We start from the raw sequence: 12,989 nt of genomic DNA on the forward strand, positions 1-12,989 counted from the left end.
TCAGTACTGATTTTTCAGAAAAGATAGACTCAGTTTGGTGGTAGCATATTTCATATATACATACATACATATATATATTAGTAAGATATATGTATATATATCTTATATATACACATATATATGATATATATACTTATATATCTTATATGTTAATAAGATATATGTATATAATTATCTTAATAAGATATATATGTATATATATCTTGTTAATTTCCCTTTATAACAAAGAGAGAACACCCTTGTCCCTCCAGTTAATGGGAGAAAGTTACATTGTGTTTAATCTGGTAAACTCCATCCTATTCAAAACTTTAAACAGTCTGTTTAAGTAACATAAGCTTTTTCAAATAAATGCATGGCCTCTCAGATTTGCTTCCCATCCTCCCTCCTCCTCTCCAAGATGCAGTCTGGCTGTATGAGTTAGGGGAAACATATATGACCATATGAGTAGAAGTGCAGAGGGAGCCTGGACCCACTTATGAAAGTCCTCTTGTTTTGGTGGTCTCCACAGCAACTTCCCTCTGCACCAGGTTCCTGGGAGGATGATGAATTCTAACATGGTGAGTTCGTGGTCTGTCCCCTTGTCTTGATCAAAGTCTGTGGGTCCTCCCCTGCTAACTCAGTCCCCCACTTTGGCTCTGACCAGCACTCAGCACTGTGCGCCACCCAGGTCAAATTGTGGTTCCACTTTGTTTTCAAGCCTGGGAAGCACCTCTATAGGCCACTGCCCTCTTCCCCCTCCAGCTCCAGCCAGGTTCTCAATCACCTCTGAGTTCCCTTCAAGTCCATATCTGGGGTCCTTCCAAGGAATAGCAGGTTTGAGGGAAGTGGGCGCATCACCTGAGATTTCTCTGTCTAACCTCTTTTATTTTGTTGTGGCTGCTGCAGGATGACTCACAGGTGTGGGCACACAGGTGGCAGCCTCCTCCTGGAGATCCAAGGTTGCTTTGAAACTCTCCCACCTCTCATACCTCCCACTTCGGGACTTAAGTCTAAGAGGGGGAATCAAGGCAACTTGTGGCATCCTCTGCTTTCCCTACCTCTGTTTCCTTCTCCTTCCCAAGGTCCACAGTGCAGGAGGGGCAGACTATCCTCTTTGTCCTACTTTGAGACCCTCTGCACCACACCCTCCTGCTTCACCGTAATGGCTGCCAGGGGAAATGGGAATGATTTTGCAGTATGACAATGCAAAACATACTGGTTTACGCTTTTTAAAGTACTATCCCATTGCATTAGATATTAAAGATTTCTTCGATAATGAGAAGGTCAACAAAAACTAGAATAAGCCACAAGCAGTTATCCTTCAGAAGGTAAACACACATGAAATCTGATTAGTTCTTTATTGCACATGGAATAAATTATGAATGGCATTGTAATTAATTCCCATGTAGCTCACATACCCATTCCTTTTAATATCCCTTTTAATAAATGTAACATGCAAATTGCTAATGTTTTATGTAAAGGCAACCTTTCTGAATACTGATGCTGTTATTAGGAAAGGCTTTCCATGAATGCTGGCAAAAACTCCAGGCCTTTTGTTCCCCATACTGGGCTTCCTTATTCCAGGGCAATGTCAGAACCTGTTGTGCAGGGTTCAAGGCTGGCTTCTCCCAGTGCCAAACCTGGGATTGTGCATTTCCATGTTCACCACAAGTCAATTTAAATAAAATTTTAAAGGCCAAGGTCAGTTTAAAGAAAGGTCAATTTTTTAAGGTCAATTTAAAGAAAAATATCAAGTGAATTGATAGTCAAGTTAGTAGTGGGAATGATACAAATTGTAAAGTTAGGAGGTCATTGGCTGTGTTTGGGGAAACACCAGGGTACACGGAAAAAGCTGTGATGGATACATGAATGGAAAAGACCTTCTCAAGGAGAAAGGCAGTCATGTACACAACTCATTAGGAAACAGGAGGGGCGGAAAAAGCAAAGCATTGAGTTGTTCAGGAGAACCTAGGACAGCTTCTAGGAAGAGGTGGCAGTTGAACTGGGTTTTAAAGGATAAGAAGCTGGAGAAGAAAGACTTCCAAAATGTGTGGGGAGAGATGTGATAATAAGACAGTACATGTGAAGACACTTTCAAAACTGTTGAATGAGTAGTGGTATAAAGAATTAATATTATTTCTGATTGGATGCAGGGACAGAATTATAGGGCAAGGAGAATCTTTTTGGTGGCAGTGAGGGAGGGCCAGAGTGGGGAGTTAGTCTAAGAAGGCTCAGGATTGTAGACAAGGTGGACATTGAAGATCCTGGTTGGCAGGGCCAGGGAAGATGCACTCTGAGCTGGCAAAATTTGTGCCTAAGAGCCAATCACTTATCCTGTCAGCAGCCTTCTTCCTCTCCTTGGAAACTTCTCTGCCTCTCCATACTGCTCTGGGTTCTTCTGGCATCACAGGCAGGAATGGAAACCTCATTCGTACTTGGGTCTCTAGAATTTATAATCCTAAAACGTCTGCTCAGTTTTCATAAGATGGGAGACTGAGGCCCAGAGAAAAGAAAGTTTTAGATTCTGACTTAGCAAACACTACTGACCACCTACTACTATACAGCCCAGACATGAGCTAAGTGCTTTGATGTCTAAACAGCTATAATTCTTTTGAACCTGTTACAACAAGCATGTCTATAAATATTAAATGCATTAAAATATTTGTATGCTCTGGACATATATACATTACCAAACGTAAGGTAGATAGCTAGTGGGAAGCAGCCACATAGCACAGGGAGATCAGCTCGGTGCTTTGTGACCGCCTGGAGGGGTGGGATAGGGAGGGTGGGAGGGAGGGAGGGAGACGCAAGAGGGAAGGGATATGGGAACAGATGTATATGTATAACTGATTCACTTTGTTATAAAGCAGAAACTAATTTAAAAAATATTTGTATGCTCAATTTTTTTAGTGGCAAATAGTTTTTTTTAATAGTTCATTTTGCAATTTCAGGATGTTCTTTTTTTAAATTTATTTTTTCTTGAAGTAAAGTTGAATTAAAATGTTGTGTATAGCAAAGTGACTCAGTTATACATATATACATTCTTTTTCATATTTTTTCCATTATAGTTTATCACAGAATATTGAATATAGTTCCCTGTGCTATATAGTAGGACTTTGTTGTCTATCCATTCTATATATACCAGTTTGCATCTGCCAGTCCCAAACTTCCACTCCTACCCTCTCCCCCCACCCTTGGAAACCACCAGTCTACTCTCTATGTCCCTGATTTTATTTTTGTTTCATAGATAGGTTCATTTGTGTCATATTTTAGATTCTACATATAGGTGAGATCATATGTTATTTGTCTTTCTCCCTTACTTCACCTAGTATGATAATCTCTAGTTGCATCCATGTGGCTGCAAATGGCATTACTTTGTTCTTTTTTATGGCTGAGTAGTATTTATTCCATTGTATATATGTACCACATCTTCTTTATCCATTCATCTGTCAATGGACATTTAGGTTGCTTCCATGTCTTGGCTATTGTGAACAGTGCTGCTATGAACATAGGGGTGCATGTATCTTCTTGAATTGTAGTCTTGTCTGGATATATGCCCAGGAGTGGGATTGCTGGATCTTGTATGCTTTATGTTAAACCAAAATGAGTAAACCCTGCAGACAAGCTGGAAACATTTTAGATAGTCCCACCCCACCCCCCATTCACTTCCTGGGATTTATGGTCACCTCAAAGGTGGGCAGTTTGAACATTCAGACGTCTGAAATGGGCAGTCCCTTTCTTCCTTACCCCCAGTCCGTGGTTCTCATCATGCATAGGGACTGCTCTCCAGGTGTTCGCTGGATTTCAGAGGCAATTTGAGGGATTTTCAACGTTTATTTGAACCATATGTGATTTTTTTGCTGAATTAAGGATCAAACCCTCACGTAAGACTCCACCAAAGTCCCCTTTCCATAATTCTTAGTGCTGTCAGTGGCATATCAGAAATGGAGTTGCAGTTGGGAAGAAAGGTATTATTTACTGGAGGACTTCAAATCTGCAAAAGTTATGGAGCACCTGACTTGAGCAAAGTGCATGAGGCAGCCCCTTGCTCTGACCTTGAGGAAGGCCTTCCCTGCTTGTGCAGAGTTCTGTGCCCTGTTTGTCACTCCCCTGCCTCTTTTAGGAGGTGACTATTCTGGGAAACCTCCCATGCATTAGATTGATGCTTCCCAAACCCACTGTTGCTGTTGTTAAATTCCTTCCCCACATCTCCAGGGGGTGGGGCCAAAGAGGGCACTCTTCAACAAGTGCCCCTGATAATTCTGACTCCACCTGCCCAGCCCCAAATATTTGGGAAGCTCTATCCTGGGCCCTTAACCCTAAGTGAGGCATGGAGCCTGCAAGGGGCAGGATGGTGATGCTCCTAGGTCCTGAGGTGGATCTTCCATGACCCACCAGTACTGCAATGAGATCCTGGAATGCTGAGGACAGGCCCCAACAGAACTGCTTATATTAATAACTTCACTCCCTAGGCTTGTCTCCTTATATTTACTGTGGGGGGCCTGGGTCTAGATCAGAATTGCGGAGTCTTCATCCACGACACAACTCAAGCCAGTAGAAATGCTGTGTTGGGCTCACATGGTGATTTTTTGTTAATTGAGATCACATTTAAGAATTGAGAGATATCATAGACTTCTGGTTTGGCCCACCTACATTGTCACAAGGCAAATGTTTACTGGAGTTGAGAAGTCATTGCCCCTTTAAACAGAGCATGTGCTGTCTAGTTTTCCACAGTCCCCACAATTCCCTATTGTCTCTCCTGGCCAGCTTCATTCACAGCTTGTTTGCTGCCTTCCTGGCCTCTATAGATATCTGAGTTGATGCCTCTGGCTTACCTGAACCCAGATGTACTTTCTGCTTCTACCATCCTGTGAGCCCAAAGCCTATCAAATTATCTTTCCCCCCCGCCAAGAGTTAATCATCAGCTTCTTATGTAAATCAGAACAGGAAAGTCTTGCTTGGCCAATTCCTCCAAAAATCTTAGTCTGATGCTATTATTGTTCACTGAGCCTGTGTCCTGTGTCTGCCTGCTCAACACTTGTCTCCTAACCGGAAGCCCTTTCTTGTCCCTGACCGAAGATCCCTGAGGCCAGCTGTGGCCGCGGATGTCCAGGGATTTCAGGCGGGCCAACCAGATGAGTGGGGAGTGGGTGCACCCAGGCCAGACCCCGATCTGGGCTGTTTGGGTCCTTGCAGCTGCCACCGAGAGTGAGACACCCAGTGGGAGAGGATGGCTCCTCAGGAGATGGGATAGGAAATTTCCCTACCTTGGAGGATTTTCCCTGGTGGAAATGAATTTACTTCTCAGGAGTCTCTAGGGGCCCATGGAGGGCTGTGTAGTAACCTCAGGGCACCTGACCAATGTCCTGGTATTACTGAGAGCCCTAAGCCAGGGTCTTCTCAGGTGTGGGTAGAGCACAGAAGACCCTGTCTTGTCCTTGGGCTGTTCGCACCTTTGGGAGCTTGGAGAGCCCTCTGTCCTAGGCAATGGAGGGGGGGCGTGGGATGGAGCCTGTGCTTCTGTAATCCAACTGCCCAGGGAGGACTGTCACTATTGAAATGACATTAGAATAGATAATGCCAAGAAATCTGGGTCCTGCTAAGTAAATAGTTGAGCAGCTAACTTCTCAAGGCTCCATATTTGATGTAGAAACTGAGAAGCTTGCATTGTCCTTCTCCCTAAGAATTATCCTCATACCCCTGGATGTGGATGAGCTGATTTCAGGTGGCATCTGCAAGAGAATTTTTTATGTTCGTTGTTGCATATGTATTTTCATGTGTACTCAAAAACATATACCTAAGTCATCAAAACCACAATTCCATAGATGTTATTGTTTAGAGTTCCTCTAAACTTTTAAAAGTTTATTTCAATTTAATTTTAAGAAAAGATAAAAGCCAGTTGTCACACGGGTGATACACAGACATGCCAGCAATTGTGCTGGTGGGTATAAAAATGACTGAAATGTGGGAAACTTTGAGCCAGAAGATTTTTGTGGGGTCCTAGGATCTATAAAGGCTGGTGTGTATCAGTTCCATAGTAAGGGAAAGTTTGTGTGCAGCAGAAGGGAGATGGGTTCCTGAATTAAATTTTGGAAGATGGTATGGCTTGGTGCTGTGCTCCTAGGAGAAATTAAGTGGGTACTCTGATGCAGATGAGTTCTAAGGGAATGTTGAAGGAGCAGTAGACATGGGTTCATTGAGAAGGAATCCAGGTACTTGCACAGCCTCTGGGTTGAGAAAGAGCATCCCACTGTGGGGAGCTCTGAGTCTGGCTTATTCCCAGCCTCTTCCCTGCCAGCTCTTGATTCCTCCATGTGTGTTTCCCTAGGGCCAGTGAGGAACACCAGGCTGGGATGGGTCTGGGGGAAGCAAGCTACTGTGCTGGGAAACGACATGCCTGTGAACGTGTTCCTTGAGATCCCTTATGCTGCACCCCCTGTAGGACTCCTGCGATTTGCAAAACCAGAGCCTGCATTGCTCTGGAATGATTTCCAAAACGCTACATCCTACCCTAAATTGTAAGAGCTGGCTTGGTCCTATGGGTGGCCTGTGACCTGGGCGTAGGGGCAGAGCACATGATAAAGATTATGCAGCCCAGTGGGAGGATGTGGAGGGTCAGATGTAGGTGAGGCTTCTGTGATGGCATGGCTCCCCGTGTGGTTTAGAACAAGCAGATTCCCTGGGCTCCCTTCCAAACTTCCTAAATCTGAATCCCCAAAGCTGGGCCTGGATAACTGGATTGTAAAGAAACTCTCTAGGAAGTCTGAGGACCAGTCAGGTTTGGGAACCACTGTGATGGGCTTACTGAGTCTTTTGGTTAGAAGGGGTTGTTGAAGCGTTTTCATGTGACCTCTCCCCAGGCTTAGTTTCCTCAGTCAGACTAGGTAAGGGCTTTAGAGTGGAATGGATACATGAGAGTGTCTCTGTGCCCCAGGGGAGCTGGGAGGGCAGGAGCTCTCAGACACTGCAAATTTTCAAGCTTAAATGGGCAAGAAGTTCACAGGTAAATTTTGGAGGTGTCTCATGCATTGGATGGGAGGTGAGACTTGGAAATCGCCAAGAATCTTTTGACTCTCAGATTCTGTGAAGCCCTCAGGTTGGGCCATGTTGGTTCTTGGCATTGGGGTCCCAGGCAGAAGGAGTAACCTGGTGCCAGAAAACTCACTAAGCCACAGAAGACCCCATGTGGTGCAGAGACCAAAGACAATAAGCTGAATCTCATCTGTTCATTCATTCATTCATTCATTCATTCATTCAACTGATATCCACTGAGAACCAACAATTGAAATATAGGGTCTAACTGGAGAAATTTCAGAAGGCTTCTTGGAGGAGGTAGCATTTTGACAGAATCTGAAAGAAAGGGAAGAACATGAGCAAGAAGATCTGGGGAGAGAGCAGTCCAGGCAGAGGTACCAGCTTAAGCGAAGGCCTGAATGCAGGAATCTCCCTGCTTGCCTACCTCAGTTGGTTCCTGGTAGAAGGCCTGGAAATGTCCTTTTGTTCCTGTAGGGGCAGAAGGGGGAGCTGCCAGAGTAAAACCCTTGATACGCAACCCAGTGTCCTACCTTTTACAGCTTGGGGAATTGTTGAACCACCTTGAGTCTTTATGTGTGTGTCTGGATTATTGTGATGGGGGTAGGCATGGGTGTGTGCTGGCAGTTAATGGTATAATTATTCTGTATGATGTGCTTTCTTACCCAGGAACCAGATCACAGAGAATTATAGCTTGTTTGTTTGGGCCACCGTATGGGTTGGGGTATTATTAGACTTTGTACCAAGAGTGCTGTATGCCTCTTCTGCTCAGGCACAGGAGACCATTAGGCCTCCCTGCTGTCACAAGAACTGGTCCCTCCCAAGGAAGTTTGCTGACAGCAACTCTGGGGGTTTCTCCTTCCCTTTTTCAAGGTGCCTCCAGAACTCAGAGTGGCTGTTCTCAGATCAACACATTCTCAAGGTGCATTATCCCAAACTCAGCGTGTCGGAAGACTGCCTGTACCTTAACATCTATGCACCGGCCCATGCGGACACCTGCTCCAAACTCCCCGTAAGGAGGCCTGCCTTGTTGGGGGCTCCAGTTGGCAGGTTCTGGGCCTGGGACCCAGGCAGAGTGGCAGGATGTATGGAATCAGATCTAGGCCCCCACTGGGTAAAAGGGAAATGCAATCACTTGACATGTCAATAACTTCCTTGAAAAATCATTCTAATGACAGATTTACTTTATCTCATTTTCTGATTGCTTCCTTATTGGCAGTGACTTGATCTTTGATTTTTATTTTGTTTTGTTTTTCCCCTCTGTTGGGTATTTAATGGTCTGTAAACATTTAGAAAAGACTCTGCTTCAGAGGACTCTGATTTTTCAGCTTGGGAAATCCTGTTTTAAAGAGGAGAAATGCCTTTTTCAAATTTTCTGTTTTCAATGAAGACAGTCAGGTAATAATGTGAAATGTTTCACTTAAGAATGTGAAAGATGGCTGTACAAGTGAGTGGAGAAGGTAATTCTACTATCTAATTTTGAACCACAGCCTCTATTACCCTCTCTCCCCTTGCCACTGCAATGGAGATTCGCTCTATTGTATCGTAACAGCAACACCTATTGAGGGCTGACAATGTGCCAGGCACAGTTCATTATCTCATCTAATCCCCACAATAACCCAGTGGGTGAGGATTATTGGACCTATTCTACAGATGAAGAAGCTGAGCCACAGGAGGGCATAAGTGACTTGGTCCATGTTATACACACAGTAAGTGGCAGATCCGGGTGTCAAAGCCAATGCTTTGTCTAGCTCTCCTTTTTCCTCTGTGGCTTTCTTCTCTTTTCCTGCCCCAAGAGTTGTAGTCACTAATATGACCTTAAAAAAGAGAAGAGGAGGGATTTATTATTAATTATATAAATTGTGATAATACCATTTGAATGTTTGATGTTTCCTGGTCCCAGTTTTTCTAATCAGTATAGTAAAGCTTCCATACTTCTCTTCCCGTTTTTCCCTCCTCTCTTCTCTTTTCTCTGTAAGTAGGGAAAAGTCTTAGAAAAGCAGCTTTTCCTCTCATATATGGCTTACAGTGATTTCCATCCTCCTGTGGGTGAACAAGTTCAAAGACATTTAATTAACATTTTCTGAGCACTTGAAATATACCAACATTGTTCTATGGACTTTGGATGAAGAATTTTATTTAAACCTAATGATAACCTCATAAATGAGATACTTTCATTCTTCACATCTTACAGATGAGAAAAACAAACCTCAGAGAGGTTAAGGAAGCTGCTCAAAGACACACAGCTAGTCAGTGGCAGAGCTGGGAATCAAACCCAGGCACTCATATGCCAGAAGCCACATGCTTAATCCTGGGCCTTCTTCAAAAGACAAAAACCTCTGATGCTGCTTGGAAAGGAACGTGAGACATTCATATTTCCCTAAAGAAAGAATGTCCCAACATGCATGGGGAGGGGATATGGGTGCCTGGTGGGCTGACTGGAGAGTTCCTCTCCCCTCCTTAGGTCATGGTGTGGCTCCCTGGGGGTGCCTTGGAGACTGGCTCAGCATCCATCTTCGACGGGTCTGCCCTGGCTTCCTACAAGGACGTGCTTATTGTGGCTATCCAGTTCCGGCTAGGAATATTCGGCTTCTTCAAGTGAGTCTCCCCAAGTGATTGACACCCCTGATCCCCAAGGGGCAGCAGGACAGCAGCCACAGGAGGTTCAGTGCCCAGAAACCTAAAGAGAAATGAGCCTTTAGTGACATTGAACAAATTTGGCCCAAATTAGTTAGGTAATTTTAGCGGCTATAACATGTAAACCCCCAAGTCTTAGTGGCTTAAAACAATAAAAATCTCCTTCTTACTCAACTAAAATCCAATCAAATGTTTCTGACTGACAGATGTTCTTCTATGTGGTCAATCAGGGACCCAGGCTCCTTCCATCTTGTGGCTCTGCCCTCCTCAAGGGCCCCAGATCCTCTTGGATCTGCTGTACTTGGACAGCAGATGGAGAAAGAGCATGAAGAGGATGGTCTTTCTGGGTCAGCCTGGAGGTGGCGATTATCACTGTGTTCACATACAACTGGTAGAACTCAGTCATAATAGCCACACCCAGCTGCAAGGGGGATGTGTGCCCTGGAAGGTGAGGAAACAGGGTGTGTGAGCAGTTTGTAGTCTCTGCCATAGGGCCCACATCAAGGCTCCTCAGGCGCTCACCTGAGAGTAATCACTCCATTGCATGGCTTCCCTTCCCCCAGTAACATCGAACATGTTTCAGGTGCTCACCATGAGCCAGGCATGGTGCTGTGCACTTGCTATGCATCCATTATAGCTCACCCTCAGAATAATTCTATGAGAAACATACTGTTGTCATTCCCATTTTACAGTTGAAAAATAGAGGCACAGAGAGGTGAAGCAACTCTGTGAAGAGGTCACAGAATAGAGCTGGGGCTCTTGGCCACTTTCATTATCCTACTTAGAACATGGCAGAACCTAAGCCCTGGCCAGGATGCAGTGTGAGCCCAAGGAGTAGTGAGAGGCCACGGTCAGAAACTGCGGGGAAGGTGGCAAGGAGTCCAGCGTGAATCCTACCCTCGAGAGGCTCTCAGTGTCATGGGGGAGATAACACAGGGACACAAATACCCTACCAGGCAGGACATGAGTAATGCTCTGAGGGTGAGAGGCGACAGAGCTGTAGAAACAGAGGGAGCTGCCAGAAACCAGCGAGGCTTCCTGAGAGAGGTGGAATTTGAATTGCACCTTAAAGATGAGGTTGGGGGCCTCCCTGGTGGCGCAGTGGTTAAGAGTCCGCCTGCCGATGCAGGGGATACGGGTTCGTGCCCCGGTCTGGGAGGATCCCATATGCCGCGGAGCGGCTGGGCCCGTGAGCCATGGCCGCTGGGCCTGCGCATCCGGAGCCTGTGCTCCGCGACGGGAGAGGCCACAACAGTGAGAGGCCCGCATACCGCAAAAAAGAAAAAAAAAAAAAAAAAAAAAAAGATGAGGTTGGGTTTGGGGAGGAGGGGTTGGGAGAAAGCACACTTGGCAAAAGGAGCTGTCTGAGCAATGGCTGGGAAGTTGGAAAGAAATGTAGCAGCACCTGGGCCTAGAGCAATATTTGCAAACTGGGCTTTGAGCACATAGCATGGGGAGGTGGCTGTGGGGTTGCGGTGGAGGCAGGAAGGCCTGAGAGGGGGACCCTGATTACACTTTTAGCAGGTCTGTACATTGGGATTCTGCCTAAGATGGCTTCGACAGAAAGTTTTCCAAAAATTGCTTATAATGTCTGAGTTCTAGTAGACAGGTAGGTGAGGATATAACCGGAGATGGATGTGAAAAGGTAGGGACAGGCCTGACTGGGAAAGACCTTGAATATTAGGCTGTGCACGGCGACTGATTTTTATTGGATAAAGAAGGAGGGACAAGCGACTTCCCTGGTGGCACAGTGGTTAAGAAGCCGCCTGCCAGTGCAGGGGAGATGGGTTCCAGCCCTGGTCCGGGAAGATCCCACATGCCGTGGAGCAACTAAGCCCGTGTGCCACAGCTGCTGAGCCCACATGCCACAACTACTGAAGCCTACATGCCTAGAGCCCATGCTCTGCAACAAGAGAAGCCACTGCAGTGAGAAGCCCGCGCACCACAGCGAAGAGTAGCCCCTGCTCACCACAACTGGAGAAAGCCCACACGCAGCAATGAAGACCCAACGCAGCCAAAAATAAATAAATTAATTAATTAAAAAAATTTTTTTTCTAAAAGAAGGAGGGACCCAGGAGTGCCCTACAGAGCAGTATAATAGGAAGGTCACTCCAGAGCAGAGTGCAGGCTGGGCTAGGGGCACCTCGCCTTCAGATGGGGAGTCCGGTAGGGAGGCTGCTGTACAGCATAGGCGCAGGTCATGGGGTGAAGCAGGCTGGAGGGATTGCTAACATATACATGGCACTTGCTGTGTGCCTGCACCGTCAATCTTCACAACAACCATGTGAAACAGGCACCGATATTAACCCCATTCAGACATGAGAACATTGAGGCAAAGCAAGTTAAGTGACTTGCTCAAGGTCACCCAGATCATAAGTGACCAGATTATGAATCAGGATAAACAGAAATGGAGAAATGGGGACCAATGTGGGGCCTATGATGGAATGGAGGTAAAATTGGCAGGGCATACGTGGCTCCTGACCAGATGCGGAGGCTGGGGGAGAGAGAAGGCAGAGTCAGGGCCAGCCCAGGGGTCATGGACAGAGAAAGGGAACCAAGGGGAGGAGGGGTGTGGGGGACTAGAGGACAGAGGAGGAGTAGACTATGATCCCGGGGTTACTCTCATACATGGTGGGTACCACACGAATGTTTTGGTCTAGGCGTTTCTTTGATTCTGTGTTTTTCCCTTTGTTTCCCCATTAATTATCCACTCATCCTGGGAAACAGGCTATTCTGCAGGGGCAGCAGAATGGAACATGGTTAGGAGCATGGATCCAAATCTGCAACTTTCTAGCTCCTGGGCAAGGGATTTAACCTCTCTGTGCCTCCATTTCCTGTCTGTGAGAAGGAAACGATGAATCCATCAGTATCCTTAGAACATGCTTGCAGATATCATTGATGGGCGTGAGGGTGACATGAGCTGTGGCTGCAGAGAAATGCAGCCACTGCCCAAACCACTTCCCAGCAGAGGATGGTGGGGCATGGGGTGCCAGAATAAACTTCCCAGTCCCTTAGTATCCCACCCTGAACCCCCGCTGGTGTCTCCCACTGGCCGCAGTTCATAAAGATCAGTCTTTTGAGAACAGGGTGGAGAAGGGTGAAGAGAGGACCCAGAGGGATAAAGGAGAAAGACCAAACCACCTACCTCACAGGGTGGGAGGATTATAGGAGCATCAGCTGTAAAGCCCTTGGGACAGCATTGTGCACGATGCTGCAACAGCTGCTATTATTATCATTATTATTCATTTAGTCATTCATTGGAACCCCTGTGCCCAGGGAGGTCTTGCTTCCTGGTGCAGACCAACTCTCAGGAGCAGGACTTTTCTGGAATCCATGGATTC

General features: G+C 46.0%; 1 protein-coding gene across 1 annotated transcript in view; it reads left to right on the forward strand.

Moving 5' to 3' along the window:
- The first annotated feature begins 5,114 nt into the window (after window positions 1-5,114).
- Window positions 5,115-12,989, forward strand: part of CES5A (carboxylesterase 5A) — a 28,315-nt gene continuing 20,440 nt past the window's right edge. The window contains 4 exon segments of the mRNA XM_060085583.1: window positions 5,115-5,199; window positions 6,314-6,497; window positions 7,885-8,023; window positions 9,476-9,609. Of these exon segments, the coding sequence (XP_059941566.1) occupies window positions 5,115-5,199; window positions 6,314-6,497; window positions 7,885-8,023; window positions 9,476-9,609 (542 nt within the window).

Source organism: Mesoplodon densirostris, chromosome 19, assembly GCF_025265405.1.
Source record: "Mesoplodon densirostris isolate mMesDen1 chromosome 19, mMesDen1 primary haplotype, whole genome shotgun sequence".
Taxonomy (NCBI): Eukaryota; Metazoa; Chordata; class Mammalia; order Artiodactyla; family Ziphiidae; genus Mesoplodon; species Mesoplodon densirostris.